Source organism: Ostrea edulis, chromosome 10 (assembly GCF_947568905.1).
Source record: "Ostrea edulis chromosome 10, xbOstEdul1.1, whole genome shotgun sequence".
NCBI lineage: Eukaryota > Metazoa > Mollusca > Bivalvia > Ostreida > Ostreidae > Ostrea > Ostrea edulis.
The window spans coordinates 19,366,401-19,394,217 of NC_079173.1; the positions used below are offsets into that span (position 1 = coordinate 19,366,401).

At 36.2% G+C, this 27,817-nt stretch overlaps 1 protein-coding gene across 1 annotated transcript in view; it reads right to left on the reverse strand.

The window, feature by feature from the left end:
• Positions 1-4,641: 4,641 nt before the first annotated feature.
• LOC125665250 (galanin receptor 2a-like) overlaps positions 4,642-27,817 on the reverse strand; it is a 74,037-nt gene continuing 50,861 nt past the window's right edge. The window contains exons 3-4 of the mRNA XM_048897901.2: positions 16,164-16,399; positions 4,642-5,317 (exon numbers count right to left, since the gene is read on the reverse strand). Coding sequence (XP_048753858.1) covers positions 4,784-5,317; positions 16,164-16,399 — 770 coding nt within the window. The 3' untranslated portion in view covers positions 4,642-4,783. The remainder of the gene's footprint in view (positions 5,318-16,163; positions 16,400-27,817) is intronic.

A 27,817-nucleotide genomic window follows, 5' to 3' on the forward strand; every position in this document is an offset into this window, starting at 1 on the left:
GACGAATTATAAATGTTGACTGTAAAGAAAACACCAGAACAGTTCCAATTCACGTGTAATATCCTACATCTAACGAAAGGACGTGCTGATGATAATTAAATAATCCCATTTCTTTATTCATGCACTGATAAACTTTATCATTTAGTTTGTATTTAAGTTTATTGAACTGTTACCTTCCGCGTCTCATTCTCTACCCAGAGTTCCGTGTGCTACTAGTGAAGCTTACACAAGGGAAAAGAGTACCAATTCATTCCCCCCATAGACCTCAATACTAACCTTTGGCCCTCTCAATAATTAAATATCATTAATTTTGAATAAATGACCGCCAACATTTCAAAGTTCACTCCAAGTGTCAATAAAAAACGACAATAATTACAATTGCTTTTATCGGCCATGTTTGTACTTTTTTACAACACATAGCAATCTGCAGTAAATTACACCCTTCATTTCAGACACATCCCCACCATTGTAATTTCCTCAGTCATTTTTAAATATTGTGCGATGGTTTTTCATCCTGCCAATTAATCTAAACTTCTATAATATTTCTTTCAATTCCAAATAATTTCACTCTTGATATTAGCCAATCATGCAACACAGACATTATCTCGTCCGAGTTAGGCATCCGGGGGTTTGGTGCTCCAATTCCACAACGCAGCCTCTGGTGAGAAAATGCCCGCGTGTATAAGAAATGCTTTTCGCGCCCTACCAAATACAAGAGCTCCTTAAGGGAAATAACTATGAGGTATCGCGAGACTTGCTTAATAAACGTTTATAATCATGCTCTTAAGAACAGATAAATTGTTCAGACAATAGCTTTCTGGCTATCAAACTCTGACGTCCATTACCTGATAATGCGTGCGTCAGTGGAGCTTACATCAATGATCATAACTCAAAACTACACATTTATTACTTCAATATTTTTACTTTCATCAAGCTCTCCATTGTCCATAATTACGATAACATTTACGATAGTCTCGCAAGGGAAATACATTAAAACAAAAAACAAAACAAAACAAAACTATGATTAACAGTAAGTTTCACCTCCACTTGACTTCTAATAACAGTATCATGATATTATGCATTATTATGGCATCTTTATACATCTGTCAAAACTATGAAAATACTAGTAATATACAGAACAACAATTTAATGGCAGCAGGTTTTCCAAGAATCATGAAAATTATTTCTATTGTGGTACCTGTGATGAGTTTTAGAATAAATGTTTACAGTATTATCGTAGATTTAACGAGCAAGCCGGTATCACAATTTTGCAATCCCCCCCCCCCCCCCCCCCACTCCCCCGCCCTTATCTAATCTGCATTATTTTGATTTAAATAGACCAACTTCCGGTGGTACTGACCTCGGAACACAAAACTGAATTTATATGAGAACACCTGCGTTATTTTTTAAAACCCCGATTTCCCTCCACCTCTTCCTCGCATGATTCTTGGAAATACCGTTCAATGCTTAAAAGGTATGATGTAACAGGCGTAAGAAAATTTCAGTTGTTGAAAACTGTCCATCTGTATGTAATATTAGCACCAAAGTACAGTGATTCAAAGCTTTGAATTTCTCTCTTCCAGCTTGTTCTATTTGACACACATGTACAAGTAATGGTAGAGATTTTATAGCATTAACCATAAAATACATATATTAAATACATCTACCCAGTACAGGTAACTTTCTTTTAAAAATCTGAGTATGTTTTGATAAACAGTACACGTGAAAAGAAGAATTTCTCATCTCTGAAAATAATCCAGATAGTACTAATATATGTAATTTAAATCGCATTTTGAAATTTGAGAAATCGTTTACTGAGATACATTGATTTCTAAGAAAGAAAATTCACTACACAGTTTTTCTGCACAAACACCCAAAACACTATCCGAGCAATAGGTCAATACTTGTTTTATTGACCCAAATATGCTATATACATGTATTTATCAACCGCCGCCATCCTGTTGATTTTTTAAAATCAGAACGGTTTTAGAACGGACCATGGCCACATTTTGTGTCGGGTAGATTTTTAAATAATAATAAAAAAAAAAAACCCACCTGCAAATCTCCATGACTTAACTGTTCATATTTTTCTAATGCATCGTCAATACTGGATCTTTATGCCCCTAGACATTAATTCCTATTTCGTATTAAATTTAGGATTAATTCAAATAATTCTAAATTTATTTAATAAATAATAAATTTGGCATGTATAAATGTTTATATAACGCGTCTGGATCATTGGACCCAAAATTTTGCATGAAGATTTTCTTAAAAATTCAAAACGTTATCTTTTGAAGCAATATTAGCTCTAAATCTCGATATTTTATTTCTTGTAAAAATGTGCTATTTGTAACTTTTGTAACAAAAAGACTGCTGTTTGTAACTTTAATCATAATCATTAATAGAATTAAAACTATGTTTAAGATTTTATCAAAATAAAGATTTCGGTTCGAATGAATACATAATATTGTTTAGAAATCAATCTTAGTTCGAGAAGACAATAATGTAACTTTGCTTCATTTTGGGCCTCTGAAAATATTTTCAAACAAAGATGTAAATAGAAAAAGTTTATTAACCCTATTTTTTCTGTAATTAAAATACAACGTAGTAAATCACAATTTTACATCAAAACCTTCCGAAATGACAGCTTATTGCCTTAATGTTACTTCTTAACGAGTTACAAATTTGGTCCTACTTTGACCGTGATTTCAGATCACATAAAGAATTAGGAATTGTTAAATATGTGAAATATGCAAAATTAATAACATTCCAAGTAAAGAATTATGAAAATGTACAAAATAACACGTGTATTATAATTTCTTTTATCAATTCTATTTGTCTTCAAAAAGTGTATATATAGGCAACATGAATTGCCCACCATGGAATTTATTTCATTTCATATTTCTAAGGTACATTTGCAAATACGAGAAATTTGCTTTGGGCGACGAATGACGGTCTAGATGACTGGTTTTCAAGCGTTTGTGTGTCTGATAAGTTAACTGGAAATTTCCAGGGAAAGTGTAAAATATGTCCAACTTGTGACGTCGTATTCAAAACTAGGACTTATTCAATCTCTACCCAGAGTTGTCGTTCCTTGCTCTCACTTACAATATAATTATATGAGTGTAAGGAACGATAACTCTGGGTAGAGATTGGGACTCATTTCAGAAAGAAAAGGCTTGGTTGGTATTCGATTTTACATTTTCAACATCTTTACATTTCAGGACCAGGGATGGCTGACATCACATCCATTTCTTGGAGGCAATACTTTTAAAATGAAAGGCGAAGATAACGAACAGTGGTCAATCTCATAACTCCTATAAGCAATACAAAATAGATAGTTGGGCAAACACGGACCCCCTGGGCACACCCTGGGCACACTGGGCACACCAGAGGTAGGACCTGGTGCCTAGGAGGAGTAAATATCCTCTGTCGACTGGTCATACTTAAATATGATCAGGGAATAAATTATGAAGAATAAATGTAGCTTTTACACCACCTTCGCTAGCCAAGGATTTTCGGTCCACTACTCCGCCATAAACTGGGGAACGAAGTGGACCGAAAACCCTTGACTAGCGAAGATGCTTTTACACATTTAAAATGAGATGACGACCCCCCCCCCCACCCCCCCCCCCCACCCCACACACACACACAAATAAATAAATGAAACACTGAAATGATAACTTAACGGGGCATTATCTGTAATTTTGTCACAAAAAATTACTCTATATTATAAATTTCAGTGATAACATCAGTATTTGATTCTTTTAAACTTTTCAAACCTTAAAGCAGGCACATGAATATGTGATTTTGGTGATTAAATAATCATTGTCTTGCAAAACAATAACTCTTCCTTACATGTATACATTTCTTCACATTAAAAGCGGTTATCGTAGTTTTATTAGGTTTCTCCTGTTTTTGTACAAAGTAAATGTTGTTATAAGACATTAATATAAATTCATATGCCATTGAGAGATTTTGAGAAAAATAATTAGTTGCCATCACTTTCACTGCTAATGTCCCTTTAATGAATCCATGAAAAATACAATATAGATAAACTAATAAATACTACATTCTGTACGATGTATAATATTATTATTAATATTCGGACATAAACGATATATTACACCTAATATCAGCCATTCAGAACAACGTCTTAGAAATATTGCAAGTGGTCATTAATTTCTCAATGTTTTATTTCAAACTTGCTTTCCAATCCCTGCGTAATTTCGCTTATCTAGAAATGACTGACCCCCTTTGAAGTCATGTAAACGTATTCTTGTAACCTCTGCTCTATATTTATTTTAACATTTAGTGTTCGCTTTCATTTTGCACTGACATTAGGATTTTGCCATTTGGAAAGAATTATGCAGTTAGTGCCTTTCTATAAAACAAAGCAAAACAATTTTTTTCTTATAAAAAATAAATGAAAATGAGAACTAGATTTATGTTCTTATAAGTAAAATGATGACAATTGACTGTATGGAATGCGTTTATTCCCATTATTTCTCAATTAAGTCCAAAAGAGTGGGGGGGGATTGTACATGTTTAGAAACAGATTATATATTTCAACTTTTGAACATCATAGAACATTTACGAGCCCCCCCCCCCTCCCCCCTCCCCCCCCCCCCCCCCCCCCCCAGAAATTTCATATTTGTAATTATTACAACCAAATTAAATCATTCCATGCATGGATTTTTTTAAGTGTCCTTAACTAAAAGCGAAAACGAGTAACACTTGTCATGTTTGTCACATCACTAATATTTCTGCATTTGGATTTATTTTAGGTTTCCTGCTCACTTCCGCTTTTCTCTTCTATGTCAGAATGAAGTGGCTTGGATAACAGGACCATGGGGATAGAATTTTTGTGATCTGACACGTGAGACATGGAGACAATCTCGGTTCCGCCGTTGCCATTTTCGTCTTGACACTCGCCTACCCGTGTTTGAATACATCTGTCGACCATGTCTGAAGCATGGCTGTTTCTCTCCATGGAGATTTGAGCACAAGGGCAGTAACTGCTGACGTACGGAAATGTTCGTCGAAAAGCCTTCCGGAATCCGTCATTAAGGAAAGCATACACAAAAGGGTTGACAATGGAGTTCGCGTATGACAGGGTGTGACTGATCATTTTAAGCACGTACACTGATTTTGTTTTAGGGTAGCCAGGGTCAAATATACGGATCAATTGAAACACATGAACCGGAAGCCAACATATTGCGAACAGTAGAACCACAATAAACACCATCCGGGTAACCTTGCTTCTGCGCCTCGATTGCGATCTTGTTGACAATGGCGCGCTGCTATTGAAATCCTCCTGTAAACAAATATGAACACTGGATTTTAGTTAAAGGTTGCAAAATCATCATATATATTACCTGCTGTAAAGAAATGGTACATTTAAGGATATATCACAAATGATATTCAAAATAAAAGAAAAGCTGTCTCTTAACAAGCACGCACACACGAATATGAAAGTACTCAATCATTTTTCAGTGAAACAAAATTTCGCAAATTCAACTTTAAAAAAAAACATGCTAAGCAAACGGACTCTCGTGAAAACCAATTGCTGGAGTGATTATTGTGGAATTGAGAGTTACAGTATCTAAAGACTGGTCCACCCGTCTTATTCGGTTTACATGTTTGTGTGTAACACCCGTATCGTGTTAACAATGCTATTTGCGCAAGTGCATTCCGAGAAACTCGCAAACACACACTACTACGAAAGCATATTAGTGCCACATAGACACTTTTTATGCCCCCGAGATCGAAGATCGGGAGGGGGGTATTGTTTTTGTCCTGTCTGTCATTCTGTCTGAAACTTTAAACTTGCTTCTAACTTTTGAACAGTAAGTGCTTGAGTTTTGATTTTTCACAAGAGTATTCCTTGTGACAAGATCTTTCCGTGGGTACTAATGTTTTTGACCCTGTGACCCTGACCTTAAAGTTTGACCTAGTTTTAAAAAAATTGACATTGGTCATAACTTCTAAATGGTAAATATTAGAGCTTTCATATTGCACATGAGCATTTCTTGTGACAAGATCTTTCTACTGATACCAAGATATCTGTCCTTGTGACATTGACCATTATTGGGGGCATTTGTGTCTCACAAACACATCTTGTTTACTGTTTATACTCCACACATTAATCTGTAAAATTTACACTTTAATCTATACTTTAATTAATCAATTAATGATATTTTCAAATTCAGTTATGATATATTCATGCCACCATCAACGAAGTCTGGTTCGTTATTTATTTGTTTTCAACATCCCATTGAATTTTTTAAAACTCAGATTGAGACGTCACCAGATATAGGTTAGTACTACAAATAGACGTACATGTACATGTATGCTCAGCGTTGAAGTCCCTAGCAATGAGGGTTCTTTATCGTGCCAATGCATGTTGCCACACACAAACTCCATAATTATCTAAGGTAATATCCGACAGACCTGTGATTCTCACTTCGAAATGCCTGGTGTTTAAATTGGCGAAGGGGCAATCACTATATCTATATTTACGTCTTAGGTTGGAGACGCTCATAGCATGAACAGGGCTCGAACTCGCGAACTCCCGGTTACGAAGCCGACGCTCTACTACTGAACTACCGCGACCGGAGTCTGGAGGACATACTATCGTTATTGTTTCTGTAAATTTTGTAAAAGGGCAATAACTATTACTTATGATTGAAGTGTAACATTTACAGATCAACGTGTAAATTTTAAAGATGAAAATGAAAACTTTACAGATTAAATGGTATATGTTTATATTTGATAGATTAAAGTGTAAATTTTACAGATTGAAGTGTGGAAGATGAAAAATAAAAATGTATCTATGTGACACTTATACGCTTCCATAGACTACAATAAAATCTGTAAAGAAATAGTAACTATTGTACCACCAATATATACATTGAAAATTTTACATCAGTAAATTATCCTACTAAAAGACAATAATCATCAGTTATGTTTGCTAAAAACAGAGAATGAGTATATGTTCTGAAATACTTCTCCCAAATCAGATGGTCACGGCGGGTGTGACCGGTCGACAGGGGATGCTTACTCCTCCTAGACACCTGATCCCACCTCTGGTGTGTCCAGGGGTCCGTGTTTGCCCAACTATTTATTTTGTATTGCTTATAGGAGTTATGAGATTGATCACTGTACGTTGTCAGGAGCTAACTTCCTTAATAGGTATAAATTATATTTCCTGATTGTAAAAAAGAAAGGGCATGACAAAACATTGGGTAGTCTCTTCTCTTGGAGTGCGCTTGACCTTTTGACCACAAAATCGATAAGGAACATCTTCGTTCCATGAATACTCCATATGTATGATATGGTGACTGTATGTAGAAAGGATACCGCTTTAGAACCCGGAAACCATATTGCTACCTCGATGTCCAGTGCACTTGACCTTTGGACTCCAAAATCGATAGGGAACATCTTCGTCCCATGGGTAGTCCATATGTATGATATGATGACTGTAGGTGGAAAGGATAACGCTTTAGGGCCCTGAAACCATTGCGTCTACAGACGGACGGACAGACAGACAACCCGATCCCAGTATACCTCCACAACAAAGTTGTGGGGGGGGGGGGTATAAAAGAATTTGGAATACATTTTGCAATCTTCTTTTAATTCAAAGTTTATTTGACTGAAGAAAAGTATTTGACGTATTGTTTAGGTAGCCCATGGTCCTAAGGCATCGCGGTAGTTTATGCTATCCCAGAGACTGATATCGCTTTTACCAATTCATCCTCGGTTAGAATAACAGTGTACAATAGCTGACTACACTCCGAATTCTCGGTCAGCATAACAGCGTATAATGGCTGACTACATTCGGGATTCTCGGTCAGTTTCACAATGTACAATAGCTGACTACATTCAAGACGCTCGCTCAGTATTGCAATGCGTAATAGCTGACTACATTCGGGATTCTCGGTCAGCATTACAGTGTACAATAAGTGACTACATTCGGGATTCTCGGTCAGCATAACAGTGTATAATAGCTGACTACATTCGGGATCTGTAAACTATTTCATGATCATTACCAAACTCACTTGGCAGCTGGCGTATTTCGCTTTAGTTTAAATCAAGACTTTATTTGATAGACAGTACATACACATATCGTATTCAAAAAACAAATTTCGGAATCAAGTAAATCACTGTAAAAAAAAAAATGTATATGCTCATTTGTCTGCAACCAAAACACCCGTAAATGAACTAAAATTGAATGTTCTTGATAATCCAACATTCAAAAGCAAAGGAAATATCCCCATATTTAGGTGAGAAAATAAAACTTAGTACATTATTTTACACCTTTACGATCTCGGGGGCATAAAAACACAACAAAATGAGTCAGGTCGCAGAATGCGGCTCAGTTTCGTTGCATAGAAACAAAGATCAAAGTGCATTGTAAATAATAAATTGCGCAAATTATTCATATAATTTCTACTTCAGTCTTTAAACTATTCTATCATGGACCTATATTGCATACATCTGTATACAAGCTAATCCATTAGTATATAGTGATTCTGTTTCAAAGAAAATTGATGCAATTGTATGCACGTTACTAACTGCGGCGATTTTTATTTTCACAATATTTGATTCCATGCTATGCATATGGTTACTTCATAAAATTTCGAATGTTAATGTCAAAATTAGACAAATCTGTGTGTTTTTGAAACAAGTATTTAATTAGTTACACGTGAGATGAGAAACAATTCAAATACGCCCACTTGAATAGTGTACTTTATCGCAGAACACAGGCGCGGATCCAGAATTTTTTTTCCAGGAGGGGGGGGGGTCGAACCTTTTCACAAAATCGAACCCGTGATATAACTCATTTTTCTTATAAATCGTTATATTGTAATTTTTTTTATCTTTGCAAATTCCAGGGGGGGGGGGGGTGGGGGGGTCCGGAACCCCTCCCCCTCTAGATCCGCGCATGGAACACACCCATATGGGTCAAACAAACAAATAAACAAATTAGGAACAATGAAAATTCAGATAATATACATGTATATGCACATATTACATGTGCTTGCACACATACATATATATACATACACATGCATATAATATGCAATAGATGTAAGGAATTTACTCATTTATTAAACCGACGCGGAACTTTTATTTCTTAATTCTAGTGATTATTTTATAAAGTACAAACCGCGGATATAACTTTGAATGTTGGGCTAAGTATATATTTAAGTTTCTGTATAGGTGATTTAAGAAGAAACGTGAAACGATGATCTAACACGGTTTTCATAAGTGTATTCCTTGGCTGTATATTTATATTACATTGTAAAATGAAATAAAATTCATCATCAATAGCATCACATAAAGTGCATAATCTTTGTTGTCGAGGTATTTTCTTATGTCTACCAGTTTCTATCAGAAGGCAGTGGTCACTTGTTCGAAATTTAGTTAACAATTGTCTATTCTTAAAACTATTTCCAGCATAAGGTACTCTTCCAAGTTCGTGTTGTGTTTTAGTTTACTGTATAAGTATAGTTTGGAGTTTTCTGTGAATTTAGATACTTTTTCAATAGTCTTTATAATAATCTATAGCTAGTACTATTTTCTTCAACTGCTTTTTAACTGGATTTCAAATGCTGTCAAATATTTTATCTTTGTTCTTATAGTTTTTAATTGATATATACATGTATGTCTAATATGCATGCAAATAATTGTTGAATTTATCAGTAGGCCAAAAGTTCAGAACCACCGAATTTTCAAATCAACAGATAAGAAGCTCTGGTTTTATTATTTAATGCAACGTCATTCACAACCATGCATACCTTCACACATTGATTTCTACTGCACGCATGCATCTAATGAAGTTCCTTTAAAAGTAGCATGAAAGTATATTGTGCATGTAAATGTTGTTTAGAAGTTTGAGTCCAAGTCTTAAAATTTCCAACATCTGCATACACTTAACCAAATTTGATACTAGTAATTAAATATTACATAATTTCCCGTGAAGGTTGATGAGTATGTATTATTCACAAATCTGAGTCCCGTGGGGATCCGGGATAGAACAGGTCCTCAGTACCCCATTGCTTGTCGTAAGAGGCGACTAAATGAGGCGGTCCTTCGGATGAGACCGCAAAAACCGAGGTCCCGTGTCGCAGCAAGTGTGGCACGATAAAGATCCCTTTCTTCTCAAAGGCCTTTAAACGCCGAGCATAGGCCTAAATTTTGCAGCTCTTCACCGGTAGTGATGACGTCTCCATATGAGTGAAAGATTCTTGAGAGGGACGTTAAACAGCATACAATCAACAAATCTGAAAATCAGGTATTCTAGTAAAATGCTGCCTCGTAAGAGTATCTTCGTCACCTCTATATCGGATGTTGTTAAAACGAGGAATGGAAAATGGAAAGGAACGAAAAATATTGTATGCAATAATGTTATGAGGAAGTCAGCTTTTTGTAAAATCAAAAGGTCTATCATGAAGGGAAGCAAAAATTACAGAGAGAACGAGAAGTCATCCATAGAATCCACCGTTTCATATACTTCATATTAATGCATATGTATTTTAAACCCATTAACTTACCATGAAAAATATTAAGCAAGCATCTGTGGGTACCATCCTTTTTCCCGGCTTTATGCCCCCCCCCCCCCTTCCAGGTTGTGACAGTATGTTGTTTCACAAATAAAGAAAAAAATAAAATGAACATACCAAAAAAGACTTGAATTACAATTTAACCCCTTTCAATTTTGTTACTCTATTCTGGCTGCTTTTATGAGCTTATCCAATGAATACCCCCCCCCCCCACCCCCACGAAAGCAACATTGTAAAAGATGAAATAATTTTTCAACGACTTTCCTCAAACATAACCTTTTCAAATCGAACTTGCTTTTAATCGAACTAGATGTTTGTAAGATAATTGGATTTGAATTTGAATTTAGTTCTACACCTGGTATAATACACATTTATGTATCACGTCAAATTTTAAAGTCCACTACCCCTGTGTATAAAAGGTTTGCCTCATTTGGGATGAATTTATTTGAAAGTTCGTACATTTACCGATATCCTGCGGATTAGTGTTGAACACGAAGAGATACAGCGGGAAAGAAAGATTGAAACAGAACCAATAAAAACTAAGGTGAAGTTTACGATTGATAGTAGGAATTAACATATCTATTTCTTAATATATGAAAAAGCTAAAAGGCTAACATAGAATTTATGCTTGAATGGGATTATACAGTCATCTTATTATTGATCTACGTGTTTAGTTCAGAAATAAACTACCAGGAATCGTCGCTATTTAGGATTGGAGTGCTGTGATCATTAAGTCTCTGTTAGTTAAAAAATAATAAATCAAATTAAACACAAGATGCTTAACTTGCTGACTTAATGAGATCATGAATTGTCGTTGCTACATGTATATACATACCACACCCCCTGTGGTAAGCAGACACATATACGGTATTATGTGTAAATGTGTGTTAAAGACGTTTTGCCAGCGGGGGGGGGATAAACCCCGTGTGTTATTTCCATTCTTTACCCATATGTATCGCTGCTCGCCAACACCTCGATCTGTCAATGTCCAAATTTCAAAATTCCTGTAAAACGTTTTGTACAAACGTTTAACTTCACTTTATCATTTCATGATGCAGAATTTTAAAATAAAATTGTTTTACCGCTTGTAAACAAATTCCTTAAATTTTTATTTTAATCAAAATAAAGCATTTTTTTCTGATTTTTGGTGTTATCTTAGCTACATTAATCATTCTAATTCTTAAATTCTGTTCCGTTTTGCGTTTTAGCAACATCCCTCTATATCATATGCATACATGTATAATAATCCTCAATAATGTGCATGTGTCGCATACATTATGTATATATGTACCTTGGAAGTGATACCGTACACAAAATTATAGATTATACATCATTGGACCAAATCAGGAGGTTCTCAGCATATGTGAATATTTGATTTTCTTTTTTTTTTAAATCATTGTTCTATTTTTACTATCATACACCTAAAAAAGAAATATCAGTAAGATAGAAGCTAGAAATTTTTAATTGTTAAGCTGTATATCCCTTGTTTTCAGCTATGATCTAAGAATTTCATCGTTTGCGTTCCGTTAAAATTGAGAGCCCTTCCCCATCTTGCGAACGACCTTTCTACTGATATATATATATATATATATATATATATATATATATATATATATATATATATATATAAAAGCAATGAAAAGGCCACGACACTGTTGGTTATTTAAAACTCAAATTTTCGACGCAACCCGCGTCTTTATCAAGAGACATATATTACATAAACAAATAACACACAAAAACGACAAGTATCGATAAACTACATTGGTGAGAAGAGTGATACACTATTGTACTGAGTGATAAAAATGGTGGTGGTTACGTTGTAAAGCGTGTTTACTGACTATCAGTCATTTTTATCACTCAGTACAATAGTGTATCACTCTTCTCACCAATGTAGTTTATCGATACTTGTCGTTTTTGTGTGTTATTTGTTTATGTAATATATGTCTCTTGATAAAGACGTGGGTTGCGTCGAAAATTTGAGTTTTAAATAACCAACAGTGTCGTGGCCTTTTCAGTGCTTTTATAAATTTCTTTACTGGCCTTGTATCTTCTCAGATCCGACACTTTAAGAAAGTAGGGTGTTGTGGGGTTTTTGTGCTTTTATATATATATATATATATATAGATAGATAGATAGATAGATAGATAGATAGATAGATAGATAGATAGATATACAGCAGATGTGTATCCTTTAATAAATGTGTGTGGCGAAATTGATTAGTTCATTATTCAAAACATTTTATGCAGCGGGATATCTTGCACGCAGGATGCCCTGTCTCGTCTATATTACGACTTTACACCAGAGAATGACCGGACTGAAGCTATAATGTATCACAGCTGTATAAAACACCGGGATGCACGGGAATTTTAGTGTTTTATTGTGTTTATGTCACGATTTTCAGACGTCTGATAAATGTCAATCCAGTAAGTCTATTACTCATCGTTTTCCGGAAACAGAACCGTGTCCTACCTCTTCCTTTCTAAAGTTTTATCACGTCCTATATTTCCGGTGGTGATACTGTGAAGCCTTTTACACGGCGTGGTTTAAATCATTGACAGGTAATTCCTGAATGAAACAGAAACATGAAATGTCCACCACCCCCCACCCACCCACCCCGATTATGATATGTACACTAGACTTACTATACGAGATGTGGCGGTAATAATGCACGAGTCGATCGATTGAGTGATATTGTTTAACGTCCCTCACTCCCTCTTAAGAATTCTTCACTCATATGGATACGTCACCATTGCCGGTGAAGGGCTGCAAAATTTAGTCCTATGCTCGTCGCGTACGACATTTGAACAGGGAGGGATCTTTATCGCACCTGCTGTGATACGGGGCATCGGTTTTTGCGGTCTCATCCGAAGGCCCGCCCCATTTAGTCACCTCTTACAACAAGCAAGGGGTACGGAGGACCTATTCTAACCCGAATTTTCACGGGACTGCATGAGTAGAGGGACATGCACTGTTGTGACATGGTAGTAGGTATTGAAAGAGTTAAAGAAAATTTTACAATTCCCAATGTCCTGTTGTGATTGAATGTATACTAAAATATATCGTTGACCCATTTGTTACTTTAAACGGAGCAGCCAATACATCCTTTGATGTTCCTGACGCTCCATATTTGGTAAGCGGACAGATGAAGCTAAAAACAACTGAATCGAACTAGTTTGCAACAGACATGTATTCATTGTCAAAGATGAATGCAATGTCAATGTTAAAAGAAATATCAGAGAAAAGATTCAGTGGGTGTAAATACACTGTATTAAAGGAAAAGTTAAGATAACGAACAGTGACCAATCTCATAACTTCTGTAAAAATACAAAATAAAAAGTAGGGCAAACACTTGCTAATAATAAGACTTAACACGTTCTCAGACAAACTGTAGGGGTAAATGGTAAATCGGCGTTTACCACACCTTCTCAGCCAATTCAAACGCGGCATTTGTACTTTTCTGGGTCACATACCCACCGTTTGGTATTTGAGAGATACTAACTGCTTATACGTGTTACAAAGATTGCTTATGACTATAATCTGAAGAAAGAAACAACCTAACGTCTCCAAGATACACACTGTTCAGTATGCACAAACCATTAAATCTATCATGTTCTACGATGTATAAAACTCATACAATCTAATTGAAATTAGATCCTTTGATCCGCTCACGTAAATCGCTACACAAGGATCGAACGAAACCGCATACGGAGGTCAAATCTAGTGATCTTTTCGTTTAACCAATCAACGCATTGGCTAATAAATGGACGGTGTAAACTCGGGTCATTCGAAACACTGAAATTTTACTAATAGATGCCGAAGTATTCCGATAATAACGTGCCAGACACATCAAAGAGTGTATAGTTTGACAAATATTTGTTGTTTGTATGGATTTTCATTTGTTGTAAGAGAGACCGACAATGAAGAGAACTCTCAAATCAAAAACTTAAATAAATTGAAATTAAAACTTACAGGAAAACATTGATGTGATTTGTCAGGTGATTAATTTACCACAGCGCGCAGAGGGTGGGAAAAACTGCCATACAGTCTTCATTATTCAGCACAGCTATCAACACATCTTTCCTTTAACGATTGAATATTGCAATCTTTCAAAACTTAAAACGAACACCAGTATTCAGTCGTCATATTTGTTGTTTTACCGAACTTTTTGTTTACCAAATGCAAATATGAATAGTTCTCCGATTGGGTAAACATATCGATGAATATGCATGATTAAAAGGTCACTAGATTTGACCTCCGTATGCAGTTTCGTTAGATCCTTGTGTAGCGATATACGTGAGCGGATCAAAGGATCTAATTTTTATTAGATTGAAAACTCAGGTGACCGTTAAGGCCCATGGACCTCGTGTTATATGTACATGTATATGTTATAAGTATATCAATTACAAGTATATGTTAGAAATTCAAATATGAAAAACAAGAGTGTTTGTGAAACACTGGCGTCCCGTATAGCAGTACAGTAATGCCCGAGAAAGAATACACGTGTAAAATATGAAGCCATATCACCATTCCAAAGCTTTTTTCTTCAAAAGTAGGTCAAACTCCCAGGTCAAGGTTACGAAAAGAAAGGTTGTTTGTTTTACGTCCCGTCGAGAATTTTTCACTCATACTGAGACGTCAACAGCTGTGGGTGAGGTACCACAAATTTAGACCTACGCTCAGGGCCGTAGTGGTGAGGGTTCTTTATCGTGCCCACGTCTGTGGATCTCTAAAATATCCGTTATTGTTATTTCTAAGTGCCGAGCGTTTGGTGAAGGAGCGATCACTTCCTATGTTTACGTTTAGGCCATGGCACGAGCGAGGATCCAACTGATGACCTTCCAGTTAATTTTATACTTTAAAGTTAAAATATAAAAGTTCTATTAATAACCATTCCAAAAACTGTGGCCAATTTAAAGTTTATTAACAGTAAGTCAAACTCCAAGGTGGATGTGTAAAAGTAAAATATCTTGGTACCAAAAGAAAGGTCATGTCACAAGGAATACACGTGTTCAACATGAGAATCTTATCACCACCCATTCATAAGTGCGCAGACAGACAAAAAACTCTTAAGTTCCCGAATCTTCGATGACAGGGGCATAAACATTGCATCGTACAAGGATGTCACGATATACAAAGTTTTCATTTAATACCCATATATAGTGAACTAACCTAAAGGTGATTAATGACCGGAAATGACTGAATACGTTTTGGTGTTTTTCTGGGTAAAATGTAATGAAAATCTGATGCAGTTTAGGAATATCATAATAAATCGTTGTGCTACAGAATATTCGTTTATGAACGGGGAATCAAAATTTTAATCAATCTTTTCCATCAATTAAGCACTCGGTAATGCATTCAAATCAATTAAGCACTCGGTAATGCATTCAAATCAATTAAGCACTCGGTAATGCATTCAAATCAATTAAGCACTCGGTAATGCATTCAAATCAATTAAGCACTCGGTAATGCATTCAAATCAATTAAGCACTCGGTAATGCATTCAAATAAGATCATTGAAGCTTATACACAACACCACAAGCCACGGAAATGAAAATAAAAATAGCTACATGCCTGTTTAACATTGAGAAAAATCACCTCTGTTTTGAAACTGGGTGTATATGAATGGCTATTTCTGGTCCAGAGGTTGCGCAGAATCTGGGTGTAGCAGACGATGATGATGCCCAGTGGATTGACGTATGTGGTGAAGATGACGATTAGAGACACCAGCTTGTCGTTCCCGTGTCCGCCCCAGTTCGGGACACAGTAAAGCTTGTTTTCGTTTGTGTGTTCCTGGTGGTACATGGCGAACGGAATTGATATGAGGAAGGACACTGTAAACGAATAAGAAATAAAATCAGTTTTACGGTCTGAAATATAACCAGAAGTTTACACCATGCACCGTCCAACGCCCAATAAACACATCTGACATGAAAAGTGAAGATGACGAACAGTGATCAATCTCATAACTCCTATAAGCAATACAAAATAGACAGTTGGGCAAACACGCACTCCTGGACACACCAGAGGTGGGATCAGGTGCCTAAGAGGAGTAAGCATCTTATTTTTAATATTCTACATAGGTTAACTTCGTTACTATAAGAATCTAGAAAAAAAGGCTTTTAAGTATTTTAGTGCTAAAGTGTGAACTATAGAGAACAATCCCTCAAAATATTAAAAGCAATATGGATTGTGGTTAAAATATTATTCAATCAAAGATGACAACCAACTCGTCACCCCTTCCTTTACAAGTAAGGGGGGAAAAAATGACGCCACGTTTTGAAATTATAACGTTTTTCTTAAAAAAAAAAAGTTGGATATGATAAGGGTCTTTTTTGCGAGGAACGTTTCAGATGATGTTCACAAAAAAGCAAATAAATTATAATTTATACAGGTAAGACATCAGGATGTAGAATGCAGGAATTGTTGAGTTGTTTCATAAAAACAGCAATCAGCATCCACATACTAAAACTCAACAGCTTATTTGGTGTGGCAACAATACAAAAGCTCTGTTCTGATTATTCAAAGAAATTGTGTCTTAATTTTTTGTCTACACAACTAACTGTGCATTGTGATATCTAGTCCTTTACAGTTTCCAATAAACCATCCCTAGCAGTCAATGTATTCCAATCTTAAAATCAGATAGAGTAAAACAAACTAATTGTTACAAGGAATAAAAGAAAGTAGCATCTTTGTCATGCAAGAAGACCTGTTGCTAAAACGTTTTGAATAGCATAGTCAAGTAGAATCTTTATTTTTAGATTTGACTTATGAATATGACATGTAGATGAACTTTACACGGCACCGGACAAACGTTACGTTTTTCTTTATATACTGTTTCCATCATTACCCTCATTTCCGTGAAATTAGGAATAACGGACATTCGGTTGATGACATGTATTTATGGAGAAATTTCCTCCAAATCGACTTCAATTTCTTCCTAATACATTCCTCGATCCTGCTGTTGTTTTTCATCATAGACATGATTGTCCGAGTCTGTGCGCATATCCACGACGCAGCACTTTTCGCCTTCTATTTAAGGATGAACAACACACCAGGGAAATATCTGATATCGATGGAAAGTGGAGGATATGTACAATGATATTTTGAAATCTTTCAAATTTACTTTATTTAGTTAAAAATGCAGTTTTAGTAGAAAGTAAAATAAAAAGAAATTAAAATCCCTGCTAGATTCGAACCCACGATCTACAGATCATCAATCAACACGATAACCTAAACTACCCTTCTAGGTAGTTAGATTTAAAAGGAATATACAAATATTGGTGATATTTATATTTTAATTCATGTTTCAAAAGGAAGTCAGCCATTATATCGATGTGGTATTCCTCCTTAATAGTAAATCATTCAACATCGACAACTTGTACGACCAGACAAACCTGTTCTCTCTATATACACATAAATTTCGGTATCTCGAACATAGATATCTCGAATACCGACACGGATATGTAGAAGTAAATTGGAAATCCCTACTACATGTACATTTTCTTTATGTATTCTCCTAGGCACCTGATCCCAACTTTGGTATGTCCATAAGTTCGCATTTGCCTTTCTCTTAATTTTCTCTTAATTTGTATTCTTTATACAATTTGTGGGATTGATCGCTATTAACTTTCTTCATTTTAACCTCAATATACCGAACCCTCGGGTATCTCTTTTTTCTCGGCCCCTTCGTATTTTAGATAGCAAAGTTCGACTGTAATTTGCTAAATACACCTATTTCTCTTCAAAACTCGTGATACCCGAATTTATCATTATCCTTAAAAATGAATTTAAAACACATATACATGTACATGTACTTTCAACATTACGTCATTTGATTTATTCCTGTGCACAGTGTGCTTTTAATACCGTTACAGATAATAAATGTCGCTTCCTTCGATTGATTGTGTCTTCGTCACCAAGACCGGTGAAGGACTTCGAATTTAGGTCTATGCTCGGCGCTTACGACCATTAAGCAGTGAGGGTTCTTTAGCGCGCCAGCCGCCACACCTACTGTAACACTGGACAACCGTTTTTAAGGTCATCTTCGAGGACCCGTGACATTCACACCTGGTGCCGAGCAATTGGTGATGAAACTGTCACTATTTACCTGTATCAACGACTTAGTTCTGACAAAATTAATAGTGATAGAGTTAGTTTAACAGTCAAATCACTTATTTGAAGCGAACAGCAGTGTCACTTAAGCTCTAACCCGCGGGGGGAGCGCAGAAAATACGGGATTCGCGCTGGCCGTACTGTATTTATGAAAATTGAAAACGTTATTTGTTAATAATTTTTAATCTACGGATAAAATCGTCAAAAACATGTCAGTTAGAAAAGAGATACTTCGAAAATATATATTATAAAATGAAATTGAAACGAAATGACCAAATTTAAAATATAATCACTATATTCAAACGAGAGAAAAAAAGTACCGATCCCGATCAAAATTGATAGAAATTACTAAAATAATCATATTGTTGCTAATTGTATGCAATGTTCATCAAGAAATTAGTTTCCTTTATAAATTCGTTTAATTTGTAAACTATTTTACGTCACGGGAATGTAGTTTTCTGATTACAATGTTCTCTATGACTACTTCTTATGCCCCCGAGATCGAAGATCGGGGGGCATATTGTTTTTGCCATGTCTGTCATTCTGTAAGAAAGTAACCTTGCTAATAACTTTTGAACAGTAAGAGCTAGAGCTTTGATATTTCACACGATTATTCCTTATGACAAGACCTTTCCGTTGGTACTAAACCATTTGACCTACTTTTTAAAAACTTGACATTGGTTATAACTTCTAAATGGTAAATATTAGAACTTTCATATTGTACATGAGCATTTCTTGTGACAAGATCTTTCTACTGGTACCATGATATATGTCCTTGTAACCTTGGCCATCTTTGGAATTGCATGGCCATTATCGGGGGCATTTGTCTTTCAGAAACACATCTTGTTTATAATTCCGATCGGGCTTGGTTCAAATTTGAAAAATCGTAATATTTCTGAATTACGACCATTTCAATTCAATTTCTTTTAAAAATATATTTCTCTGATATATCTTTTTTCTCATGACATGTTTTTTGGAAGATTTAATCCATAGATTTAAAAAATAATAGCAAATGACGTTTTCAATATTCATAAATATTTTTTATTTAAAAAATTAGAACGTCTATCTGAGTTGTTTAGGCATGTTGTCTTGGATATTCATATTATGCATCAAATCACAGCGACATTTGGACTCTAGAGTATCGTATTTGCAAACAAAGCACCTTTTTATCAGTCCGGGATAAATCACAAAAAATCGTACAAAATAATTTAGAGCTTGTGCCACTCTTTCGATGGTGAAATCATACTTTATGAGATGTGTTCTAACTAGCCATTATATAAATATTTAGTGTAATGAGCTACCTTAATACGTGACATGATTTCAACACAAGGACCAATCAGCATTCATGGGGGCACGTGCATGATATTCAAGTTTCTTCGATCTCATTTTACGACCTAAATATTCCACGTCATCCACTCAGATAGTGTGAAATACTTTAAACTATAAAACTGTAGATTCTGACCGATATACAAGAAACCTATGGGCAACATCGCTTACGTGAGCAGTAGCACTTTTCCCATAAAATGCGTTCAATCCAACGCATGACCCTACCCCTCCCACATGTATTTGAATATTAAAGGAATTTGATATACTTGTAGTTTATCCTTGTTTTAAAAGAGATTCTCCTAAAATTGTCATTTAATTAGTATATTATTACCACCTGATTCCACCTCTGGTGTGTCCAGGCGTCTGTGTTTGCCCAACTATCTATTTTGTATTGCTTGTAAGAGTTATGAGATTGATCACTGTTCGTTATCTTCACCTTTCATGTGATGCATTGCTTTTTGTGACTGAGCCCTGTGGTCAGATACCGTGGATTGACTGGCAGATTGTACCCTTACGTGTATGTTTTTAATGGAAGATTTTTTTTTTTACAAAATGATAGTAAACGTAATTATTGCTAACTAAATCTTTTAATCTCTAGATCTGTGGTGGATCCTTGTCCATGGTATGAAAACTCTAATCTACACTGTATGTTATATTAACAGCCTGTAGTCTGGTTGTTTCTAGGAGTTATGGGATTGATCACTGTTCGTTATCTTCATGTTTGAAGAAGTCAAGTAGATGTCACATCGAGGATTGATGTTGAGTCAAAGATTCCTGGACAGTGCATTCGACAGACAAAACGCTGTAACACCCCAGCAGATTCTACAGGAGAATATTACCGGAGAAGTGTCTTCATAACCGTTTTGGATCACCTGTTAGTGGAATTAGAAAACAGATTTTCTTCGTCCAGCCACATGTTTGCTGAGGGACTACTTAATATTACGCCGGATATTGTTAAGCGCAGCGAATCAGCTTAAAAGCATACAGCCAAGAATTCTATCTCAATATGCATGCTCTCCTGCACCATTTCAGTAACCAGTGCAGAATGCGAAAGGTCATTCCGTATTTTGAAATGAGTAAAAACACATCTAAGATCCCCAATGATTGATTGATTGAGTATTGTTTAACGTCCTTTTTGTGAGAATATTTCACTCATATGTAGACGTCATCACTGCCGGCTAAGGGCTGCAAAATTTCGTCCGATGCTCGGCGCTTATGGCCATTGAGCAGGGTAACCCGGATCCTCAATTACAAGTGATAGGCTTTTAAATGGACTTGCACTGATGAACATTCACAACAACATTGCAGTGAACATCTGGCATGTAATGGACACATTTGCAGGAAGGAATGCAAGGAGGGTAGAGTAAAGGATAACGAACAGTGGTCAATCTCATAACTCCTATAAGCAATACAAAATAGATAGTTGGGCAAACACAGACCCCTGGACACACCAGAGGTGGGATCAGGTGCCTAGAAGTAAGCATCCCTTGTCGACCGGTCACATCCGCCATAAGCCCTATATCGTGATCAGGTAAACGGAATTATCCGTAGTCAAAATAAGTGTACCAAGAACGGCTTAACATTCGGTATGACACACACCAGACAGCTAGATTATAAAGTACATTGAAAGGTGAAGATACCGAACAGTGATCAATCTCATAACTCCTATAAGCAATACAAAATAGATAGTTGGGCAAACACGGACCCCTGGACAAACCAGAGGTGGGATCAGGTGCCTAGGAGGAGTAAGCATCCCCTATCGACCGGTCATTCCCGCCGTGAGCCCTATATACATGTATCTTGATCAGGTGAACGGAGTTATCCGTATTCAAAATCAGTGTCCCAAGAACGGTCCAACAATCGCATGAAACACATCAGACAGCATTTGACCCAATGATAGGTTGTAATGGCAAACTAGATCGTTATAACGACAATATAATTTGCGTAATGCTGACTTTGAACAAGATTGTTGAAACCCCTGCAACATGAACTTGTTTATCAGTAGCCTGCCTCAAATTAAAAAATGACCATAAGCAGAACAAGCTCTTGCGTATCGAATCAGTTGAGAGATATAAACACCATTTGCAGGTGATAATGGAATATTGTTACATAAATATGGGAAGTTGATGATGGAGCTGAAATAATCCCATTTGTCATTTGTCAATCATAAAGTCTAGTTGTTAGTTTGCCGTTAGTATCTACTTTCAATAAAATATATAAGTATGAAGCAGAAGTGGACGACTCTGAGGTGTCTTTTATTTTGAGCTCACAGGAATATATCGAACCAAAGCTACATATACATGTATAACCTATCAACCTAAAGATTCAATTCTTCAAGAACTGAAAGGAATGATCAAGCCCCCAAAACAAAACAAAAAACACGCGCACACACAATAGTTGATAGTTATGAAGAAGAATTATAAGAAAGATAAATCCAGCATAGATTGATTGATTGATTGGTTGTATATTGTTTAACGTACATCTCGACTCATATGGAAACGTCATCATTGCTGATGATGGGCGGCAAAAGTTAGGCCTATGCTCGGCGCTTATGGCCATTTAGCAGGGAGGGATCTTTATCGTGTCACACCTGCTGTGACACGGAACCTCGTTTTTTTTTTTTTTTTTTGCGGTCTCATCGGAAGGATCGTCCCATTAGGTCGCCTTTTACGACAAGGAATGGGTACTGAGGACCTATTCTAACCCGGATCCCCACAGGACTATAAAAAGGAACCACAACTAACACCAAGTAAACTATAATACACGGGGCCTCTGGTTTTGCGTTTTCATCCGAAGGACCGCCCCATTAGAGGTAGAGAACCGTACAATAAAGGCACACAAGAAAATACTGAGAAAGATTATCAGTGTTGGCGAAGTGGACATCTGCTAATAAGATGTAAAGTAAGAATGGACAACAGCAGGTAAGATTTGAACTTGAACAAGTCTGTGCATATACCAAGGGAACGACAATAGCCTTACAGGTAAGTGAGAAAGTTTCCCAGTTCGGTAGGTCGATGGTCTCTTCCCAGGTACATTGTATCTGGGTTCTCTCTTCCACCAATAAAAGCTGCGCGCCACCAGATAACTGAAAAATTGTTGAGTGTGGCGGAAAACCAATAACTAAATAGAATCATGAATTACAGGATGGTAAGTCAGGTTAAAGTACGACCTGGACTTTTTGGTCAGCCTACAGAAGTATACGTTAAGTGTTAGTAAAACATCAGCACTGGTAGACACTGGTTCTACTATTTCCACCGTCAATCACTCTTATCTTGAACATATGCAATCACCAATTGTAAAAATTGACAGTATCGAGTGTGCTAATGGACAGCTGTTGCCTTACCTGGGATATATTGAAACTTGTTTTCAGATACCAGGATTATCAAAGGAATCCCCTAGCATTTCCTCTCCTGCTGTGTTAAGGGGTTTGTGTGTGCCCTACTCTTAATTTTGTATACTTTATGAGACTGATCACTGGTCGTTGTCTTCACTTTTCATGTCATGTTTGGTCCCACCAAGGAGTCAGGACCTCTACCCCAGGGAAAATGAATATATATTTTTTTTGGAGATTCTCTCCTGCTCTAATGACTATGTATTCAGGTTTTTCTAACACATGTGCGATTGTTTAGTAGAATACTTTTGAAAATGTGTCACTTATTAGCAGTGTTTGTCCTGCCACTATGGCCGCAGTGGTGCAGGAGTCCTGAAATGTACAATTGATTTCTCCCTCGTCCCAATGATGCTTCATATTGAAACGGAAATGAGTTGGAATGGTAGTTATCAAGAAATTAAAGATGGTTAATTGTAAACGGACGATGACGGACGCAGACCAGTAGCAATAGGTCACCTGAGTGACCTTAAAAAAAACCAAGGCACACGATAGACAGACATACGGACAGTATAATAAGAAAATGCCACAAGTATTGTAGAGATGGGTGAGAAATTGCCCCGGAATTATGCATCCGAGGCGAGACATGCTAATTTCAACTCATTTATGAAAATTTGAGTACGTTTTCTCGTGAATTCTGCTTTATTTGAGGGCGACTTCGGTTCATATTGGGGTGAATAGGGTACTTATATTCCAATGTTTTTTCTTACTCTCATGTACAATACTCCAACCAATCACATCATCTGAAAACTGACACACATGCGCAATATCCTTGCAAGACTGACATATTTCTACCATATTAACCTTCGTAAAAGGCAGGATTACTTGGGGCATAGTTCAAATGTTACAATCATTCATATAAGAGTTGAAACTCTCTGTTCGATTGCAACTCGTATACCGAGAGGTAAGATCTTTGATGCAGATGTCTAGGATTCTAAAACGTCCCTGAAGGCAGGCGAAGTACAAGCAGTTGTAATATCTGGCCGTTTTCCGAGACATTCGTAATTGCACCATGCTCATGTTGCAAAACATACGACTTCTTTAAAGTTTATTACTGACAAATGTATTTCCCATGGGACCTACTGCTTAAGACTCACATCATTACTTGGCTGTGAGCCAGTATGCTCGGCTCTGACAGTTAGATTTGTTAATACCGGCCGCGGTAGCGAAGTGGTGAGGCCGATCGTCTGGTAACCGAAACTAGGTCCCATGCAGCGGCACCACCTCAAACCTAAGATGTCTAACATTGTTAATTACTATTCCTTCGCCAAACCCAGGCATTAGAAATGAATGCCACCGATCATTTAAATTTTAATAAATGACGTTTAGGCTTACACATACCTCTTCAGCACGTATGAGAACAAAACTTGTGACACTATTTTTTCAACAGTGAGATGACCTTACTCTATAACATTGTGACCTTCTCACCCTATTTGTGACAGAAAAACTTAAAATTGTGAATTTACTGGATGATATTAATCCGTATGGGAATCTTTGATATCTTTTCACCTTGGTAACACTACATCTTCCATCTTTTCACCTAGTGTTATTTTCATTTTCAAGCATTTCGTCAAAATAAAGACTATTATGAACCCCAATTTAGTAAGAAATTGAATGTCTTTTTATATTCTTAAGACACATTATCATAGTTCTTTCTCAAATTATTTCAAAACTTGAATTCAGCTCATGAAGCAAACATCCGTGCGAATTTTCTTAGGTACTCGATATTAAACACGAGTGTTTGAGAAAAGTAACTACTTTCATTCAAAGTATGGGGCATATTCTGTTTCTTAATACTTCTGTGCGTTCCGTGCGATATGTGTTAAACAAAGAAAACTCTCAATTATGTTGTGGGTTTTTTGTTGTTGAGAAAATAAATAGACCGATCGCTTAAAAAATCTGGAACCCCTGCGTTACTGAATCTTTTCACCATGGTCACGATGGTCCACAGTGTCTCTGGTCATTATAACGTTAAATAGTGCATCGGACCAGACTGCGCAAAATTTTAAATGGAGAATAAAAATAATTGCGTATCAGTTTACATTCCACTGTTGCGAGGGGGTAGCAAGTGTATAAAGAGAAGAAGATAGTTGAAACAAATACGGAATGAGGATTGTTTGGACGAATTTGTGCAAGGTTGATTGATTATTTTACGTCCCTTCGAGAATTTTTCACTCATATTGAGACGTCACTAGCTGTAGGTGAACTACCACAGAATACCTATTCATGGAGCTCATGGCCTTAGTAACAAGGGTTCATTATCGTGCAAACGTCTGCCGCGACACGGAACCGTTTTTAAGATCATGTCCGAAAGACCCATGATTCTCACTTCTAAATGCCGAGGGTTTAGTGACGGAGCAATCACTGCCTATTGTTATGACTTAAGTTTGAGGCCATGACAAGAAACATACGTACGGCGATATATTCTAACCTGCATTTATTTAGTATTATTTGAAGGTTACATACCGGGAACTAGATCGGTGTTTTCTCTCTTATTCATAACAATAACATTGTAAAAATTGAAGCTGAGTTAGAAAAACACTGTACATAAAAATGTGCCGTTATAATCGCTTGTTATGCGTGGTTATCCAAAATTTCTAGAATTGCAGTGGAAAGTACAAAACATTGAGGAAAGAGTTTCATGTAAAGATTTAGTGATAATGATGTCCTGCAGGAAATGTTACCATTCTAGCAGCAGTTTTTACAGACTCGAGATGTTTTCCTTCTTAAATTTTTATTTGGAGAGTTATTCAAAACCCCGGGGTAGTGTTTAACTTTGTGATTGTTCATCAAGACTCGTTTAAGGATGGATTCCTGACATAATTCATATACAGTGAATGATATGTGCACCATGTGTCCATGATTTGTTTTTAGTAATAAAACCATTTTCTTGCTGACAACGCTAACATCTATAGATGTGGAGATCTTGTACTAGAAAACGATATTCTACTGCACCAGAAAACAGTAATCGCAACAATAAACCACAGAAGGAAAATGTTGCAATTCGGGGAAGAAGTTAAAATTACATGATAGTTTTAACTAATTTCCTGCAACGCCTATTTTAAATGCCCTACCTCTGTTCTTCATGAAGGGGAAAATACGAATATGTTTGCCCCACTCTGTTTTGTATTGTTTATACGAGTGATGAGATTGATCACTGTTCGGTATCTTCGCCTTTCACGTGAGATTGTCCATACTCGGTTACAACGTAACCCTTAATCGTAAGCTTTAAATATCCTTTTATAGTCGCGTCAAATTCGAAAAACAAATCCTTTTCTGTTTCTCACAGGAATAGGAATGAGTGAAATTTGCGATCAGTTTTGGATGTTTATGAAAGTAAAATGGAGGGGAAGTCGACACAAACAGGCATGCTGATTTATATTTCAGAGTTTAGGATTGTCTCCCGAGTAACATATAACGCGCTTAGTAATTTTATAAACCTAAATTCATTTCAAATTTATTTCACCCCGATCGTCTCGATGGAAATAGAAGAAAGGATTGAACGATCCATTCATAGTGTAATTGATATCAATGCACTTTATTGTACTTCAGGAGAGCGTTACACCTTAATCTGGGACGTGATGAAAATCACAGAAATCCAGATTCTGATAAATAAGATGAACTTATAAGGAGCGCCTCTAAATTAAGTCGTTCGTCATATGTTTTAGTTTGATAAATTTCACATCATTGTCCTTGGAGGCGAGACCCTCAATCCTTTCTTTTCTAGAGATGCAAAAAATGTCGGAAGTTGCACGAATAAAGATTTTTTCATGCACGGACGTTTACATATCGTGTCAATTCTCTGAGACCTTCCCCCCGAAAAATTGTTAAACATGAAAGGAAAGCATCAAAATTAGGCTATGTAGCAATTGATCACATTTAGAAAATTTGTTTTATTATAATAATTTTCACATTTATCTGTGGAGGCAATTCCCAATCCCTTTTTTTAAAGACACAAAACTGTCTTCTCGGAAGGCGGAAGTCGCTAAAAGAATAAAGATTTATCAATGTAGGGCTGTTGAATATTTTGCATTTCTTTGAAGAAAAGACAATAAAACTTTTCGAAATCCTTTGCTCTCATATAAATCCATGTCATATTTAGAGGGAAATTACTATGCAAGGCAATTTATGGACCCTGATAAAAAGCCAAATACATTGTACATGAAATGCAATTATATTGATTTGAATTAATGAGGAAAAATGTTATAAACAGTCGTCCCTTATTTTCGCTTCATGGTTAAATGGAATAGATAGTCTGTTAGTGTCTGTATTGATCTTTCGATATCAAAATCCAATTAGTTGCAAAAAATCTCATTCAAATCTCTTTAGTCACCAGAATCAACTTCATATTACAAAAGGTGTAAAATGTATACTTAGTGAAATGACGAGAATCGTCAGAAAGAAGAGAAATTGGTCGTGAGTA